At 43.6% G+C, this 20,318-nt stretch overlaps 1 protein-coding gene across 4 annotated transcripts in view; it reads right to left on the reverse strand.

The window, feature by feature from the left end:
* Positions 1-20,318, reverse strand: part of GAB2 (GRB2 associated binding protein 2) — a 193,974-nt gene that overhangs the window by 23,727 nt on the left and 149,929 nt on the right. For all 4 annotated transcript variants that reach the window (XR_011995143.1, XR_011995144.1, XM_072726006.1 and 1 more), the window contains exon 3: positions 3,302-3,545. Coding sequence is in view for 2 of the 4 variants with exons in the window: in XM_072726006.1 (XP_072582107.1) it covers positions 3,302-3,545 (244 nt within the window). In the remaining 2 variants the exon portion in view is untranslated. The remainder of the gene's footprint in view (positions 1-3,301; positions 3,546-20,318) is intronic.

Here is a 20,318-nt window from a genome sequence, read left to right on the forward strand (position 1 = left end):
AGCTGTCTGCCCCAATGTGCAGCTGTGTGAATAGGTCCACCCTTGGGGTAATTCCATGAGATACAGATTCACCTCTATGTAGCTGCTATCTCCAAGTTTTGCTCCCCTTTATTTTTTTATTTCTTAAAATATTTTATTTATTCATTCATGACACAGAGTGCACGTGAGAGAGGCAGAAACACATGCAGAGGGAGAAGCAGGCTCCATGCAGGGAGCCCAATGTGGGACTTGATCCCGGGTCTCCAGGATCACAACCTGGGCTGAAGGCGGCGCTAAACCGCTGAGCCACCCAGGCTGCCCTGTTTCCCTTTATAATTTGCCTCATTTTATTTTTATAGAATCAGACTGATTACAGGGTAATTGTATTTTGTCCACAATTTTTACTTGTGGTCAGTGAGAGAGGTAGCCTGTAATGCTTCTGCCATCATACCGTGACTGGCACTCTCCAGTTATTCTTTAGTTTCTATCTCTCTCCTAAATTTCACCATCTCTTCAGTATGTCCAGCCCCACCTCTTAACATCACAAATTAAAGCAATTAGCAATTAGACACCTAATGCCTTTGTACGCTGTTAACTCTTTTTTTTTTTTTTTTTTTTTGAGAGAGAGAGAATGCAACACAAACAGGGAAGGGGCAGAGGGAGAGGGAATCCTAAGCAGACCCCACACCCAGAGTAGAGCCTGACTCGGGGCTCAATCTGATGATACTGAGATCATGACTTGAGCTGAAATCAAGAGTTGGATGCTCAACCAACTGAGCCATCCAGGTGCCCCCACTGCTAGTTCCTTTTAAGAGTTACATCTCTTTCAACTTCTGCCTGCTTTTTGGCTGTTCTTCAGTGCCTTCAAACAGTTGTTTTTTTATAATATGTCCAGAGTTTTTAATTGTTACAGTATGTTTAGTATCATGCAAACTATTCCATTACTTCCAGAAATTATATGGTGTTTCTGGACCAAAGAAAGCTTCCTTCCCACCCTCCATTACTTGGGAATTCTGTTAATGTTGTTTGAACTTATTTTTTTCCAAAAAATCTCCGAGATCCTGTTCATCACTGTCTTGCTCCCACACCCATGCAAGTAAACGCAAAGACACAGAGAAAAGCACAACTTTCTCAGGACCACACAATAAAGCTGCTTCCCCAACTGCAAATAAGCTTTGTCTCCCCTTTTAGGTTTTCTCTCTATAATACAGATTTGTTTGGATATTTTTTTAATGTACCTACTATATGCCTTTGGTACTATCTTCAAAGTGCAGTAATATATTGATATAAATATCCATACTATGAAGCAGAAGCTCCAAATGCTGTGGGAGAGAGAATAAAAATTTGTTGTAGGCATTCAGAGAAGTGGCAGATTTCAGCTAGGAAAATTAACCAAGGTTTTACGGTGGCGGGGGAGAGGGGTGGAGAGAGTGGGCCCAAAGTGTTAATTCAAGCAGAGGTATTTACATATCTGCTCTCTGTTGCTCTTGCAGCATCATGGCAGTGGAAGTGGTGATAGTTGTTAGTATTGCGTTAAGCCTTCTTCTTAAGGTGTGATCTACAGACAAGCTGCACTGGCATCCTCTGGCATTTAGCAGAAAGGCAGGATCTCAGGACCCACGGCAGGCCTACTGGATCAGAATCCGCCTTTTAACCAGATCCCCAGGTATTTCATATGCACTTAAAGTCGAGAGGCATTAACAGAAAGTATGCTTTCAAGAGAACAGTGATTTTAAGACTTCACCTTCTCTACTCTCAGACAACAACATGCGTAGTAGTAGAGGGGGATGGGGCACAAGAACAAATGGTCATATGTACTGAGGATGTGCCGCTGGGTCTATTTGTTCTGTCGCTTTATGCTCATCAGTAAGCCTCAGAATTAGTTCTTTCCATTCTGCAGATAAGGAAACGGAAACTCAAGTATGTTCGATAAGTGGCACAAGATCACAAAGAAAGTGGCGGAAGCTAAATTTGGACCCATATATGACCAACCCCAAAGCCTGTAATATGTTTTCAGTACAGAACACTGCCTGTCTCTGTGCGTGATTCAGGAGCATTGGTACTATTTACAGCGCTGCCACTAACTAGTTTAGTGATGTCGCCTCACTCATCCTACCTTTGTTTTAGAGCTCAGCAGTTCATGTCTAAGTTGATGGAGTTTAGACTAGTAAAAGTTCACAAATGAAACCTGCTGCTTCTGGGAAAATTAAGACAGAGTGCTGGAATCCCTGTTGTGTGATGGTAAATGACTTGGACACTCAGAAGCAGGGTAGCATAGTGTGGAATACAGGACCAGAACCGAGCAGACCTGGGGTCTAGTCCTGCCTCTGTCACTTTCGCTGTGAGCTTCATTTTCTTCATCTGTGAGATGGAGAGAAATTATCTATATTGGCTATCTCTCAGTACATTTGACTGGTTAGATAATATTATGCTTGAAAACGTTCTATGATGTGATACAGCAATACAGTCAGTGATCTAATTGCCTTAGTTTTTATAACACAAATTAGGTATTTCTAAATTAATTAAGAAACATGATTTGTAGTCTGCTGGCCATGGTAACAACTAGGAAATAGCTCTGGCAAAGCCTATCACCTCTGTGCTTTTGTTTCCCCAAATGATGGGAATAAAAGGTAATAAAAATATGTGCAAGCTCCACACCTGTGAGAGAGCTAGTGGTGTTAGAAATACAAAGACTGTTATTCTAGAGCAGGGAGTCCTTGCTCTAGAACTTTCGGTGGTGATGACAGGTTTCCTTATTTGTGCTGTCTGCTATGGGAGCCACTAGTCACATGTGACTACTAAGCACTTGAAAGGTGGCCAGTGCAACTGAGGATCTTAATTTTAAGATTTATCTTATTTGAATCCATTCGAATTTAAATAGCCACATGTGGATAGTTAATTCCCATACAGAACAGTGCAGCTCTAGAGCAAAAGTGAAGTAAGAATTGGTTCAAGCATTTAAGACTTTATAGCTATATTCTTATTGCCAAAAATTGATGTGTTTTTTCCAAATCTGAAACCTTAGCCCCTAATGCCTTTTTTTCACCCAGATTAAACAAAACATTTTTATAGTATGATTTTTGATAACAGGAGGTTTCTCCGGAATCTAATTATCACTGTAGAGCAACATAGCTGATACCAATAAAATGTGAAGGTTACCGGGGTGAAAGAATGATGCTTTGTTACTAAATATATCTGTTTGCCTGAGAAGATAAAATATTTTACTTCTTTGTCTTTACAATTAAAAACATTTGGGCTGAAAGTTACTCCTAGGTCCTGTGAGTGGGCGTCGGACCCAGCACTGCTCAGGGCAGTCTCCTACCTTGCGTTCTCCGCTCTCCGGCTTATGCACTGGTGCAAGTAGAGATACTCCTGAGGCGCACTGGTGGACAAGGCAGGCTGCATGTGGTTCGACACTGGGGGTTCAAAGGTGAACAAGGTTGGGTGGCTGGAGTGTGATGGGGCTGAGGACTTCCGTTCCCGGAGAAGGTGCTGACTGGAGCTGCTGAGCTCTGCTGGAGAGGAGCGGGGGCCGTGACTGGCCGAGGAGAGGTTTCTCAGGGAGTCTGTGAAACAAAAGAAGGAGCTCTGTGACTGGAAATGGAAAGAGAGGTGTCGTCACCCCAAAGTAGGCTGTCAGAGGAAGAAGAGATATTAAGAGCCAAGGCAACGGTCCAGCAGCAGCCTTCTCTCCCCCGCACACACCTGCTCCTCCTCTGCCTCCCGGAGGGCTGTGGCCTCCTGCTGGAAAAGGAGATGCCCTGTCCCTCTGTGCTGCTCCTGGAGTCGCCTGGAGGCCACTCCCTGTCACAACCTTGATGGTGTTTGCCCAGCTCCCAGGGGGTGTGGCTGTCTACAGCTCCGGAGTGTGCCTCTAGCCCTCAGGCGAGGCCAGCCCTTGGAGCAGTAAGTGCTACTGCCTTCCTCTTCTTTGGAGGCTCCAGCTGTCATCAGCTCCATCAAAACTAAGGCTGGCTTTGCTAAATGAGCTTTGCTTCCTGAAAACCATTAAGCCAGACCCTAGACTGTGCCTTGCTGTATTAATGATAAAAGCACAAATGTATTTGGAGCAGACTGTCTTGTAAGACTGGTCCCAGCTCCTCCTGGCTGCCCTTCCAAGTCTTCTTCAGGACAATGATGTTCCCCATTCTTCAACTCTTGTGCCCACACTCTGTGTTGATTGGTCTTTTTTTTTTTTCTTTCTCTTAACTCTCATCTTAAACTCCCCTCTGTTGTGCTAGAAAAGCAGCAAGGTATTAAAGACAGATCACAGCTGACAGTGCCACCCCCACCCCATCCCAAGCCAAAGATTACTCATTTGGCTGGTTCTCTAAGCTTAGTCCAAGTTCCTGAGCCTAACATACAAGGCCTTTTACAGTCTGACCTACTTCCTGCCTCTCTCCTCCCGGACCCGAGGCATTCGGAAGCTTCATCAATCCCCAGGCACACCAGCCCCTTTTACAGCTCTGTCTTACGGCCTCTGCTGTTCCTTCCGCCTGGATTTCACTTCTACTCTACTGGCACTCATATGCAGACTTTAAGACCCTACACAGATACCATATTCTCTCTGAAACCTTCCTGGACACGGCCCTTTTTCTGGCTGCCAAATAGCACTTGGCCCATGCTTTGTTAGATCCACTGTCTCTGTGCCTCCTTACCCAGCCCATGAGTTTCTGAGATAGTGACCGGTGCCCTAACACCTACAGTCCCAGGATTTACTCAATAAAGGCCAGGGACACAAAGTTTTTAGTCCGTATTTGTAGAACAAGTAAAAATGTTCATTCAGCATATAATAATTCCACAGTGAAATTTCATGTTCAAAAGAAATAAAGGGCTAAAGATCTAACTTCTGGCGATGTGACAGCTAGTGGGGTATGATGTTGCAGTGGTGGCATGGTGGCTTGCTGGGGCTATTCGAATCTTTTCGGAGGGGACACACTCCTGTTCCTACTCCCTGTTATCTGACCTATTTTAGGGCCCTTCTCATGGCCCTAGACAGGGTCACCCGCTCATTAGTGCTCCATTGCATTAATTACTCTCTGGTCTTCTCTGATGCTAGCAGAACAACTTCTGCCAGTGTACAACAGAAAAAGCCCCAGGCCTCTGGGGAAAAACTGTTCCATCGACAGCTGTATTGACCTCTAAAATGAATTCCCATTACAGGTCTTGTAGTGAACTGGATGTTTGTTAACAGAATCAATGGCTTCATTACTCCATTAGATTTGCAAGATGAACTCTCTAATGGCAGAGGGGGAAGGTTTATGCTAGCGATGGAGTAGCCATGGCGCCAGGGATGAACACAGCTGCTGCCAGAGAAGACACAGGGAAGGTGCAAAGAAAAAGCCTCTGGAGCAATTCCACCTTCCCCATGGTCTTTTTGGACTCCTCCCTCTCTGCCACCCCTTCAGTGGGGGCGTTTTTCAGGGTTCCACTCCAGACCCTCCTATAGCTTCACTTACTCATGAGACTCCCCCGGGGTAATCTTCTCCAGCTGGTGATAACAACTCTCAAAAATCAATCTTTAGCCCAGTTCTCTATCCTGGGCTCTTGTCCTATAGGCCTCTGCCTGCTGGGCATCACCATTCAGACGTCCCACATGTAGGTCAAGCTCAGGGATCCTCCTCCTATGCTCTCCCACTCCATGAAGTACATCAACACCACCATCCGATTGGTCCTGAGCCAGAAACCTAGGCATTATCTGTGACTCTTCTCTTTCTCAACAACCATGTCATGTCGTTATGTCACTGCTCTGCCTCAGATTCTTCAGTGGCTCCCTGTTATCCTCAGGATGGCCTACAAAGCTCTCTCTTTTTAAAACTGTTTTCCTGTTTATTTTTTCAACCTTGTTTCTGACCAGGCTTTCCTTGTGTTTCAAACAGAATTTTAGGAAGACAGTAACCTTTTTCTCTCATCACTCCATACTTCTGGCTGTAAACTCAGTGAGGGCAGAGATACTGCTTCTTCTCTAAGTCTTCTCTCTAGCATCAGACACATTGTGTTACATAACTCCAAAATATCTGTTGATTAAACAAATGAAGTACACAGCATGAAGTGTACTTCCTCAATACTGCTCACTGATTCCTCACTGCCTTCAGAACAAAGTCTAGGTTCTCCAGTCTGACAAGAAAGGCCATTCTGTCACAATCTCCTTACCCAGCTTATCACTTCATACATCCCACATGCCCCCCTAGGCTGCATGCTTTGGGCTGTGGGTCTAAGAGAGGAGTGACCTGTTCTCATGGCTGGGGCCCTCTGCTCAGGCTATGGAGACACATCTATGACCCAGGCTGTTTCTTGCAGAGTCAGAGGAATCCCTTCAACTCTCTGAGTCTGTTTCCTTATTTATAAGCTGACATAGGGTGGTCAGGAGGATGAAATGCATAAAGGGTCGAGACAATCTGGCACACTGTTCTCAAAATGTGTTCTAGTCACTTCTGTAGTCTTGGAGCCTAAAGCAGTCTCGGCTCACTGTGTGTATTGAATATATACTAGCAGAATGAATAAAAGAGTTTTCACTAGCAGAAAACCAAGTATCCTTGTTTCTTGTGGTCAAAATAAGAGGGGCTTTCAAGGTCTGCTAAGAAGATGAAGTAGGGGTTATGATGAGTTGGGTCCACTTGGAATTCCATTCTATAAATCTGAAGCCATGTCTATGAAATCAGTCAGCTCCATAATGAGCTGCAGCCTCAGAAAAATTCTTTCAAAGCTGTTTTGGGGGGTCCCTGGGTGGTGCAGCGGTTTGGCGCCTGCCTTTGGCCCAGGGCGCGATCCTGGAGACCTGGGATCGAATCCCACGTCGGGCTCCCGGTGCATGGAGCCTGCTTCTCCCTCTGCCTGTGTCTCTGCCTCTCTCTCTCTCTCTGTGACTATCATAAAATTAAAAAAAAAAAAAAAAAAGCTGTTTTGGTGCTCAATCTTGCCAAAATCTCACTTCTGCTTGCTACTTTAAAAGATTTCTACCTGAATGTAGGTGATTATTCCTTAGGGTCTACACTGGATTGAAGTGTTCCTGCGAAACTCCTGTCTACATGGAACCTCAGAATGTGTCCTTGTTTGAAAACGGTCTTTGCAGATCTAATTAGTTAAAATGAAGTCCTACTGGATTAGGGTAGGTCCTAATTCACTGGTGGTGATACTTATAAGAACAGCAAACAGACAGACATTTAGGGAGAACATCATGTGATAACAGACACAGAGACTGGATAAGGAAAATGTGATGTAGCTATATAATGGAATATGATTCAGCCACATAATGAATGAAGTACAGATACATGCTACAGCATGGATGGATCTTCAAAACACTATGCTAAGTGAAAGAAGGCAGTGATAAAAGACTATTGGTTGTAATGATTTTATTTATGTGAAATGTCTAGAATTGGCATATCCAAAAAGATAGCAAGTAGACCAGTGGTTGCTCAGGGATGGGGGTGGGATGGAGTAGGAACGGGCAGTGACTGTAGATGAGTATAGGGTTTCTTTCTGAGGTAATGAAAACGTTCCAACATTCAATGGTGGTGATGGTTGCAAACCCTGTGAATATACTAAAAACCAATGACTTGTACACTTTAAATAGGTGATATATGGTAACTGAATTTAAAAAAACATACATATACACATGCACAAACACTTCTGCAGCATTTGAAGTATTATGTGCAAGAGATTAATGGTCTAATTAAATATACCTGACCTTTAGCTTATTCTCTCTCTGAAGAGAATACCAAACACTCAGTAAATACCAAGCCCTTGCTAAAGTAGACCAAGTAAGAGACATTCTCCTTTTCCTACCTTCAGTTCCCTGCACCTCCTCCAACTCCACTGGCTCAGGCCTTTACTGCACAATCATAGCAAGGCAGTGGGAATTTCAGCAAAACAAAACAGCAAGAACTCTTTGGGGTCAAAAGACCCAATGTCTTTTGGGTTGAATGAGATACTGGTGTGAAAACAAATCTGCACACTTGCATAAAACGTGCATAGGATTTGTTTTTATTGCCTGGGTACCCCTTGAGGAAAGACAAGAATGATAAGGGACATTATGCGATGTGTGGCTGGGCTGTTTTTGGTATGTGGCCATAAGGCTGTTGTAATGATGTGTCTTGGGTCATTAGGAAGGGCGGTTATACAGCTAGAAGAAAATGGACGTTTCCAGACTTCTGGCCTAGACTTCCATCTCCAAGTCTAGACTAAAGATAATGCCAGAAAATGCTTGAGTCAAATTTGTTTTCTTTTAAACAGGGTTTTATTTTTTCCTCTTCTCCCTGGCTTTTTTTTAGGCCCTAAAAATCACTCCCCTTCCTTTCCACAATCACCCCTGGGAAGCCTGCCCAGCACACAAACACTCCGCCCACCTTCTTGCAAAATTCTAGAACAGGAAAGCTCTGAAGGATTTTAGTAGAGGGGCCCAACCCAGCCCGGCCATCAACTGGCTAGTGATAACAGGAGCAGGAAAGGGGCGGTTGGCGGGAGTTTCTGGAAAAGATGACTGGCCAAATAATGACTGGTTCCCTTATCTCAATGCCCTTTTTATCTTTATCCTCCCCCCCCCAATCCCCACCCCAAGCCTCAGTGGGTGTCAGAACCCATGAAGTGGGAGACCCAAGCATATGCTGTAGCCCAGGCTGGACTCAAAACCTGGTTCTGCTAACTCCTCGCTTGATGGCCTTGGAGAGGTTACATAAACCTCTTTGATCCTCACCTGTTCAACAGGGAAAATACATAATTTTCTAGGGCTGCTGTGAGGTTTGAGATCATACATATAAAACATTTAGCATAGTGCCTGCTGTTCTTACTGTTCCCATTCCTTAGTATACATAGAACTACTGAGACCTTGAAATTAGCCAAGAGGTACAGAGTTGTTTTCTAAGCAACAGTAAATGCTTGGAAGGTAACTGTTGTCTCTGTTTTAGTCCCAACTATACACCCTCTATGATGGTATATGTGGAAGGAGAACAAAAAGGACAACATTAACTATAATAATCCCAGCTGCTGGTATGCCTGGATGGCTCAGTGGTTTAGCGTTGCCTTCAGCCCAGGGTGTGATCCTGGAGTCCTGGAATCAAGTTCCATGTTGGGCTCCCTGCATGGAGCCTGCTTCTCCCTCTACCTGTGTCTCTGCCTCTCTCTCTCTCTCTCTCTCTCATGAATAAGTAAATAAAATCTTTTTTTAAAATTTTTATTTATTTATGATAGTCTCACACACACACACACACACACAGAGGCAGAGACATAGGCAGAGGGAGAAGCAGGCTCCATGCACCGGGAGCCCGACGTGGGATTCGATCCCGGGTCTCCAGGATCGCGCCCTGGGCCAAAGGCAGGCGCTAAACCGCTGTGCCACCCAGGGATCCCAGTAAATAAAATCTTTAAGAAAAAAATCCCAGGGCAGCCCTGGTGGCTCAGTGGTTTAGCGCCGCCTTCAGCCCAGGGCCTGATCCTGGGGACCGGGAATCGAGTCCCACATCAGGCTCCCTGCATGGAACCTGCTTCTCCCTCTGCCTGTGTCTCTGCCTCTCTCTCTTTCTGTCTCTCATGAATAAATAAATAAAATCTTAAAAAAAAAAAGAAAGAAATCCCAGCTGCTATTTGTGAAGCACCTATTACATGCCTCTAGTCTACTCTGTGAGGCAGGTGTTATTTCCACTCTTTCCTCTTCTTTTTTGGATGAAGAAACTGAAGCTCAGAGAAGTTAATAATGAGCTCTGTGGTCACACAGCTAGAAAGTAGCAGAGTCTATCTGAAACAGATCTTACTTTTTTGAAAACCAATTCTTTTCATCCACGTAAAGAGTTCCCACAAGATCCCTATGTGGTGAATGGTATTAGCTTTATGAGAGGCAGAGTCAAATGACAGAATGAGGGTCTAGGCCAAGCTCTGCTGTTAACTGGCTGAGTGACCTTAGGAATGCCATATCACCTTCCTGGACCTCATTTTCTCTATTCAAAAAAGGAACTTGGATGAAATTGGGGATACATATCAAAGCCATCTTTGGGAAACATAAGAGAGCTGTTCCGTATAAGACCTAATGAGTCATTTACACAGGGATTTAGATAAGATCCACTGGTTTGGCTTTTAACAATCTCTGGTTCTTAATCCCAGGGCAGAGGTAGAACAGATGGGGTCAGCTGAAAAATCAGGGGTAAAGCAAGCTTGAAAAGCCAAATGAACAAACAAATTCTTCCCCAAATCATTTTTTGGATCTCAAAATTACAAATTGGAAACCACCCTTGTTCTCACTGGCTTTTCATACCATCTGTCTATGGCCAACTCCAAAAGGTACAATGTGTAACAGACAGAGCCCTGACATGGGTTCAGAAACATGGGTTCTGACACTATTCTACTACAAGGCCTTATGCCAAAGATTTAATCTCTCCATACCTCCTTTATCAAGCTGTCAAACGCCAAAGAGAACATCCACCTTACAAGATTCTTTTGAAGATCTGATGAGATGGAATATGGGTAAACAATAATTATTAAATATTCAATAAATGCTTGTTGGCTTGACACCCAAAAGTAGAATGGCAGTAAAATTCTAAGGGTTCCAATGGAGAGAAGATTATCAGTGAAAAAATACTGAACAGTGTATGACTCTATGGGGTGAGTGGTCCCTGCAAAAACCTGTCCAAGAAACAACTAGAGGGTGAAGAGTTCGAAAAACAAAAGCATGTTGACAAGGGCTGAGGGCAAGACTGGATGGAGAGCTCCAGATCATTTTAACTTGCAATCACAAGAAATTTTTTTAAAAATGGGGATGCCCTGGTGGCTCAGTGGTTGAGCATCTGCCTTCAGCCCAGGGCGTGATCCTGGAATCCCAGGATCAAGTCCTACATCGGGCTCCCTGCAGGGAGTCTGCTTCTCCCTCTGCCTGTGTCTCTGCCTTTCTCTGTGTCTCTCAGGAATAAATAAATAAAATCTTTAAAAATAAAAAAAATTAAGAATGAATAATCCTTAAAATCATCTGACACATCATAATTAGAGGAATTATTCACAAATTTAAAGCAAAACACAAAATCACTTCACTCTACATAAGAACTCATATAATATGGCAACTGGAAGGAGCTTTGGAGACTAATGGTTCATTTATCACCACTGTCCTTCCCATGCTCCCAAAGCTCTTGTTTCTGGTTGGAGAAACTGGCCCAGGAAGGTGAGGCTACTGTCCAAGGCCACACAGCAGGTCAGACCTGAATCCTAGAATAAGATTTCAGATCTCCTTGCGTTGGGGTCCTTCCACCGCACCGCGAGAAAGATATATCAGTACATATCAGTGTGAACAAAGACATAGTCTGTGTAATGTGGAGGTGGGGTGGGGAGTGGCAATCAAGTCAGGGCATCTGATCACCAGGACACTACCCAGTAGGGCTGTTATTTTGTTTCGAGTTTATTATGTTACATTTGCATGGTAAGTAAACACTCCCTGGATCAAACTACTAAAGACTAGTATAAATAATTCTCCAAGCTCAAAAATATAGTGCTTGTGTTTATAAAATCTATAAAGCAGAGGACGAAACAAGGGGAGGCAGAGACAGGCAGTAACATGAGACCCTGAGAGACCTTTAGGCACTAGGCTGCCCAAGCATCCCCCTTCCAGGGAAGGATCTGAGAAAGAACACCCTCCCTGCACCTCTCCCAGGGTGGGGGTGGGGGGCTCTGAGAGCTAAGTCAGAACATCCTGACCTTGACACAGAGGATCTTTCGGTATACTTTAGCAGAAATCGATTTTGTGAAGGGTGCAGGGGAAAGAGAGTGACTATAGCTGAGAGGCATGTCACAGTCTCTGGTCACACACCCTTACATAACCTTCTCTCTGCCCCGGGGCACCTCACTTTATTTTTTTTAAAAGATTTTATTTATTTATTCATGAGAGGCACAGAGAGAGAGAGAGAGAGAGAGAGAGAGAGAGAGAGGCAGAGACACAGGCAGAGGGAGAAGCAGGCTCCATGCAGGGAGCCCGACATGGGACTCGATCCCAGGTCTCCAGGAACCTGGGCTGAAGGCGGCGCTAAACCGCTGGGCCACCAGGGCTGCCCGGCACCTCACTTTAGAGCAAATGCCAGGCTTTACCATAAGTCTCCAGTTAGAATTATAATTATTTTTTATAGATCTTATTTATTTATTCATGAGAGAGGCAGAGACATAGGCAAAGGGAGAAGCAGGCTCCCTGTGGGGAGCATGATGCAGGACTCGATCCCAGGACCCGGGATCACAACCTGAGGCAAAGGCAGATGCTCAACCACTGAGCCATGCAGGTGCCCCTCCAGTTAGAATTAATAATGCCTTCCTTTTTTTTTTTTTTACTTACTTATTCGAGAGAGAGAGAGAGAGAGAGAGAGAGAGGCAGAGACACAGGCAGAGGGAGAAGAAGGTTCCATGCAGGGAGCCTGATGTGGGACTCGATCCCAGGTCTCCAGGATCACAGCCTGGACTGAAGGCGGTGCTAAACCGCTGAGCCACCTGGGCTGCCCTCAATGCCTTCCTCTTAACCATTCACAGTACCTCATTCTGCTGCTGCTTCTATGTTGGGAGTCCACAAATCTGTCCCACAGAAGCGGACTATGAGCTGATAGAAGCCAGGATCTGGCCCTTCTGTTTCTCTGACAGTGTTTAGTGTGATGTTCTGTGCCCAGTAAAGGTCTGGTTGCGAACAAGGTGTTCAGTACACATACCACAGGGGTAGGTTATTCCTCCCTGAGTCAGAACAGTAAACGAATAGCTCCAGGATCCAAATGTAAACTGTTCTTGAAGGGTGGGAGACACTGTTATCCTTTTGTGAGGTTTTCTGGGCTGTGTGTATCTGTTTTAGGATAGCCAGTCTATATTTAGCCATGCCTCATCCTGTCCATTTTAGAAAGATTAATTTACATGTTTGGTTCTCCCCTCACCTACTGCACTGCAGTGCACCTTAGTTGTGATGGAACTACTGCTCCTTTGGGTGAGGCTGGGTTGGCTGGTGGTCCCTCTTAAAGTAAATTCATATTTGGAAGGAAGTACTCTTGTCATTTACATACAGTCATGAGGACTGACAGTAGGTACTATGCCAGGAGCTGCAGGCCCATCAGAAAGAATGGATCGTGTCCTTGCTCTGGGAGTTCATACTGCAGTTAGAAAGACCATGTTTTTCCTCAGAGCAGCACTTCTCCCTTCCCCCAAGGAACTTTGGGAACCTAACAGTATTCCCATAGGAATCAATCAATCCAGTAGGTACTCTAAGCTCATGTGGCAATGATGCATTTGACTCCTGTGACCCTCCCACGAAAATATAAAAAATATATCACTGTATTTTTAAGCTAACCAACTTCATAAGAGGTGAACTTCCCCTGCCTTCTTTAGCATCGACTTTCATTTAAGAGATAACTGGCAAACAATTGGAAACACAAGTGTCAGATGCTAAAATGGAAGGAGTTTATCAAGAATCATCAGTGGGATGCCTGGCTGGCTCAAGATCAAGTCGACTCTTAATCTTGGGGTTGTGAGTTTGAGCCCCACACTGGGTGTAGAGATTCCTTAAGAATAAAAAAAAAAAAAAAGAATCATTAGCAGCTGCAAAAATCACCAGAATATCACTTGAAACTGTTCTATTCTGGGTGGGGAGGCTGGGACTGTTGGAGCCCCAGCTTGCTGAGGGAATTATGAGATCTGAGTACTCTGTGAAGCAGAACTTTGTCTTTAGGAGAGGTAGCATGGTGGAGGATCCAAATGGATCCGTGGAGGAACACGGATTTTAAAATCTGAATCTCAGCTTACCAGCTATGGAACCTAAGGATGATATGTGAATCTAAGAGTCCTAATTTGTATGGTTTGTGGAACAGCAACCTATAGGGTTTGTCCTGGGGAGTCAAGAGATGTCCCAGGCCCTGCACAGAGTGCTCCACAGAGGGAAGTTCTCCCTCAGCACTCCACTGTGGGAGGTGACCTGATGTGGGAGGAGAGCTTAAGCTTTGTGTTCACAGACCTTCAGGGTTTGCTCAGAGCCAGGACTGGTACCAGAGAGTGCAAATGGACTCAGTTGGCCTTTGCATCATGAGCAGAAGATCCTAAAGGCAAAGAGCCGGGCAGGACCAACTTCTAATGGGCAGCTCTTTTTTAGCTGCTTCTCCTGTCCTGGCATCACATCAGTCTCCTGGCTTCGTAAGTGTATTTTCCTACTCATCTTCTAGCTTTGTATCTTGATGCCTCAGCAACTCTAGATTTTTTCTGCTAGCATCCAAAAAGAAGTGCTGTCTTTTTAACTGGCCTTTCTAGAAGGGCCACATGAACATTGTCTTGGAATGCCCACTGAGAATATACTCTTACACTAGAACAGTGGGTGGCACACTGTGGACCATAAGTCAAATTGGGTCCACTGGCTGTTTTTATAAATAAAGTTTTATTGGGACACAGCTATGTCAATTACGTACTGTTTATGGTTGCTTATATGGTACAACAGTGAAGTTGAGTACTTATGAGAGAAGAGAAGGGTGGTAAAACCTAAAATATTTACTGTCTGGCCTTTTACAGAGGAAGTTTGCCAATTCCTGGACTAGAAGTTCTCATTTTGGTTTGCATAATCATGTCCTCTTTCAAAATATTACAATCTAATTTAAGTTCATCATTAAGGAGACAGAGACTGAAAACAAGACCAATGAATACCAAACTTATGCATTAAAAAAATCAAGAAGAGGGGCACCCCTGGGTGGCTCAGTTGGTTAAGTGTCTGACTCTTGATTTCAGCTTGGGTCATGATCTCAGAGCTGTGAGACTGAGTCCTGAGTAGGTCTCCACACTGGGTATGGAGCCTGTTTAAGATTCTCTGTCTCCCAAAGTGCCCCGTGGCTCAGTTGGTTAAATGTCCAACTCGATCTCATGGGTTGTGGGATCAAGCCCTGTGTAGGGCTCCATGCTTCTCAGTGAGTCTGCTTGGGATTCTCTCCCTCTCCTTTTGCCCTTCTCCCCACTTGTGTATGCTCTCTCTCTCTAAAATAAATAAATAAATCTTTAAAAAAATTTCTTTCTCTCCCTCCATAACCCATCACCCACAAAAAAAAAAAAAAAAATAAAGAGGAGGAATCATAAGAAAATCCAGTTTGGAGAGTGCATTAGTATTATTATAAGAAATCATATTCGTTTTCGTTTTAGGATGTCTTGTCACAAACAACGTGCTGACTGCTATTTAACTTATGGAATGAAAAGATTCAGAGAGTAACATGATAAACTTGTATTGAACCAGGCTTGGAAGAAATCGCCTGATTGTCCTTGCTGATCCGTAATGATTCATTCTTCTTCCGTATCACAGATGCACAGTTCTGGAAATGACCAAGGGATCATTTAGTTCAATATTTTATTTTACTGATAAGAAATCTAAGGTCTAGAGAGACCAAGTGATTTTCTTACCAGTGACTGATTTGTAGACCTGAGCAAGAATGTCAGTCTCTTGTTTTTCACTTCAATGTTTCTTCTAGTAATACATCAAATTGGAAGAACAATAAACAGTATAAGCTCGAGTGTACTTTTCAACTTCTAAGGAAAGTGAAAAGAGCTTTCATTTAATAACCTGACACCATTCCCTGAAGTTCTCAATAAAGTCCAACATTATGGCTGGAAAGAGAATTACTATTGACATATTCTTTGATAAAACAGTACTGTTTTCATATGTGTATACAGTACCTTTTAATTGGCTTTAGTATAATTAAAAAAAAAAAAACCATGCTGGGATCATGACAAAGACTGGACCAAATCTATAGATAAATCTAGGGAGAAATAACATAGTAACAAAATTGAATGTTCCACTTTACAACACGATCTCTCTCTCGATCTCTCTCTCCCTTTACGGGGTCTTCTTGAATTTCTCCTGGCAACGTTTTGCCATTGTCTGTATAGAGATCTTGTATGTTTTTTGTTAAATAGTTTCCTAAGTGTTTTTATTTTTGTAAAAGAAGTTTTTATTTTGATTTCCAATTGTAGGCTGTTCTCAACAACTTTGACATTTAAAACAGCCCTGAAAAGTTGGCAGGGCAGTGATCTTTCCAGATTCATCTCACATAAGAGACTAAGACTTAGAGAAATAAAAGGACTTCAGTGTTATAGAGCTCTTAGGAAATGCCCCAACCAGGACTCAAACTCAAGTCTTTTTCACACCACGTTGAAGGATCATTATATTGTGCACCTCTAACTGAGGGTAGATGAGGTGCATATACTTGTTACTTATAAATTATAAGTACTATACAAATATCCAATGGAATGAAAAAAAGAAAGCTATTTTGATAGGACTAATAAGGAGACCAAGGACCAGAGAGGCCTTTCCTGATCACATGACCTAACCGGGTTTCTGGTCACTTCCTATCATGTTGCTTTGTCTTCTCTTCATCACAGTGCTTACTTATTGCTACCACTTAAACACTTTTTCACCTGTCTCTTCCCACTTGACGGTCAAGCCTTTAAGAGTTTGAACCTCACATGTTGTGTTCACCACTGATGCTTCAGTGGCCTGGCTGTAAAAATCTGCTTCTCGGTCTCCTGCTGTAGGTAGCATAACAGAAGACAGCCCCAGCTGCTGGCCTTCTGATTCCCTCAACTACCCTGGCTGTTCTCATCCAATGTCAAAGAAAAGGTAGGACTACTAATAACAGGCCTGTTCTTGTGAGACATGGGACCCCTTTAATGGGTCTCAAGAACCTTCACCAATGTGGCAGAAACTGTCCTAGAACTGCACTGCAGTCTAATCCTCCTTTCTGCCTTCTTTCCATCACAGGTGTCAGCCCTGCACTCCACTGAAGGCTTTGCCACTTCTCTGGCTCCTTCTCATCATCCCTCACAGGGGTCTCACCCAATAAATCTCTTGCAGGTCTTAACTCATCCTATGGATGCTTCTCAGGGAACCTGAGCTCACATACTCATGGTCTGAAACAGTGCTTAATGACCAAATGGTGGGCCCAGGTTCACACTGCAAGCAGACCACAGACCCAGAACTAGAACTCAGGTCTCTGGTCCCTCCGTCCAAGGCCCTTTACACTCTGATCACCTATCACCTGAAAAATATGTCCTTGATGCCTGTGTCTAGGAGGCTGCTGGTCTGATGACTTTGAAGGGAAAATGATTCACTAATGGCCAAGCCCCACAGCTGGCTTCTCAGCTCTGTTTATAATTATGTGGACTTTAGTGGGTGTAAGAACATCTGCCTTAGATTCAGAGAAAACTGAAGCTATGGGTTAGGTCAGTGAAGAAAATCTGGCTTACGTTTAAGTTAGAAGCAGCAAGAACTCTGTGTGATACCCTCTGAAAGGACTCTGAGGAGAGTACCTACCCTGGCAGGGCCAGAGATGGTCATCACGAGAGGGCGAAAGTGGCAGCAAGTCTCGCCCATGTCTTTGTGCATGTGCCAAAGATCTTGCATAGGCAATGTGAGGACTTCAGGCAGGAACTACATCTAGAATTTCAGAATATGATTAAATAGTGAAGAGCATGGATGCTGGGACCAGACTGTCTGGGTCTGATTCCCAACTCCTCTACTTTCTAGTTGTATGAACTTGGAAAGTTACCGAACCTCTTTGTGCCCCAGTTTCCTCCTCTGTAAAATGAAAATACTAGTAGTCATCTACCTTGTAGGATCACAGGAGTGAAGATCTGTGAAATGCTGAGAATGCTGCCTTGTACACAGTAAGCTCTACGTAAATATTAGCTTTTATTATTAGCAGTGGTATATTTAAAGAGACACCTTTGTTTTTGAGCACCTCAATAAATTAAGTGTAATGTATCTCAAACCAAGCAAGTCAACAAGGTTTATTTGATAAACATACTAATCACACATGGTAAAAAATGTTCTTGAGTTTGGGTAAAACAGAGACTGAAACGGATGTTTCAGTTTGGAGGACAGAAGAGCCTGGTCCATCTACTCAAAGGGCTGCCGTGAAGATAACTGGGAAGGCAGAGACAATTTCTGGGCCATACATTTAGGTGATATTCAGTGTGCACTTAACATATATCAAACACTGTTCCATGTAACTGAAGTGGACCCTTATCTAATCTTCATAATGATCTTGTGAAGATCTTGTTTCTATTTTACTGAGGCAGAAATTGAGGCTTAGAAAAGTAAGTTGACTCACCCATGTTTAGATTGAACTCATCAATGTTGTGGGTTCATGTATTTACATGATGCTAAGACCTATGCTCTTTGTACTAAACTGGCCTTCTAAACCAGTGTATATATAAAAGCATTTTATAAATCATATGGCCTCATGTAAATTCAAGACGGTATCACCATCAACATCGTCTGGAACACTAGCTGGAAGCCAAGAAACCCAGGTGCCAATTCTAGCCTTGCCAGTTAGCTGTATGATCTTGAGCAAATTAGCTCCCCTCCTTTGACCTCCAGATACTCTGTTATTTGAGGACTTTGGAACTAAACTTTCTCTCAGAGCATTTCAAGACCTCAAATTCTAGAATTTTCTCTTTCTACAAAATGTATTTCCTTCTCTGTCTTGGCTGAGTGTTTTGGCTAATATGATTCACCAGCCATGAGAAATTTTGTTCACTGACTTCATCCACAAAAGGGGTAAGGAGGTGGGGAATAAAAGCAAACAATAAACAAATGATAGATACATAAAATGAAGTTTAGATCATTGGCACACCCTGTCTCTTCAGCCTAGTTAGTACATAATTCATCTTGAGTTTTTCTTTTTTGTTTCTTTATTTTTGTTTATGGTTGTACTTTATAGCATTGTTTCCATAAAGGGAATTTTATTCTCTATGTTCTGTAAATAAGGTTAGAATGTTTTTGAAGCTTCCTTCCCACCCCCCACAACAGTGAATTTCTCAAAACAACAATATTTACAAATAAGTTGGAGTTTTTCAAAGTAATTGTGTGTAACTATTTACAAAGTCATAACCAAACAGCAACTAGATCATTTGAATATTCCCTGGGCAGCTACCATGTGTCTCTAGAATGTGTAGTCAGAAAGATGAAAGAGCCATTTTCACCCTCAAGCCTTTCACACATCCCCTCCCTCATTCCTAAAGTCTGTGTTCTGGCCTCAAAGAACCATTTCTAGCTCCTCAAGCCTCTGGGAACTTGAACAACAGCCCCTGGAGAAAGCAAGAGAAACCTGACTTCTGAGGTGATGGTTGTGTTAATCAACCTGATTGTGGTAATCACTTTACAATGTATGCTGGTATCAAGTCATCACTATGTATGCTTTAAATAGACACAGTTTGCCAATTACACCTTGAAAGCTGGGGAAAAAAACCTGGTATGTATAATTCTTTTTTAAAAAAGATTTTATTTATTTATTTATTCATGAGAGACATACAGAGAGAGAGAGAGAGAGAGAGAGAGAGGCAGAGACTCAGGCAGAGGGAGAAGCAGGCTCTATGCAAGGAGCCTGACGTGGGACTCGATCCTGGGTCTCCAGGATCAGGCCCTGGGCTAAAGGTGGCACTAAACTGCTGAGCCACTGGGGCTGCCCTGGTATGTATAATTCTATTTATGTAGAGAGAGAGAGAGAGAGAGAGAGAGAGAGAAGAGAGAGAGAGAGTGTGTGAGAGAGAAATCTGAAATGAGAAAATCCTGTATTGATGTTTTATCCAAGGTTGATTAAAACTTCAATCTTCATCACTGGCTAGATGGGGGGCTTGATAATGAAGTTAAATTCAGAAATTAAAAAAGTTTTTTTTTTCCCACACTTGAGGTTAACCTCAAATTTTTTTTTCTGCTAAACATATCTCGGCACATAGCCAGGCACGGTTCAGTTGAAAGCAGGTAAGTCTTGGTGCACACTGGGGGGTCCTGGGACCAGGAACTGCTTATAGAGGAGGCAGGCCATCCCTGGGAAGAGTTCCCAGGGTAGTGTGGAGGAAAGAACATCATGAGAGAAAATGGCAAGGCTCAAGAGTTCCCAGAGAACTCCTGCTCCGCATCTCAGGCTCCCCCTGGGCACCTGTCCCTACAACAGGACCAGGTGGAATGAGAGAACAGAAATAGAAACTGGGCATCACCTAGAAACGTGGACAGCAGAGCCCACAAGGAGGAGGAAGCATGTGCGGGAAAGCAGAAGCAGATTTTCTTCAGAAATTCAGGCAGACAGACCACCAGTAAGCCAGCAGTCTGCCACTGGGCAGTGGGGCTCCAGCCTCTGGTTTAAGGGTTTGGGTGACCCTGTCGTCTCTGAGAGGGGCTAAGTAAAAAAAAAAAAAAAAAGGATAGGATCCAATCCTGGGTGGAATTAGAAACCACAAGCAGGTTAACAGGCAAGTGACTCAAGAGCTGGCAAAGCAGGCAAGATCCCTGGGTCAACCTCAGCTTACACACAATATCAGGGTGAAAACTGAGCAAAAGTGACACAGGATCCCAGAGCGCCCACTTTATGCTGAAGTGC

This window comes from Vulpes vulpes, chromosome 11 (genome assembly GCF_048418805.1).
Source record: "Vulpes vulpes isolate BD-2025 chromosome 11, VulVul3, whole genome shotgun sequence".
Lineage (NCBI taxonomy): Eukaryota > Metazoa > Chordata > Mammalia > Carnivora > Canidae > Vulpes > Vulpes vulpes.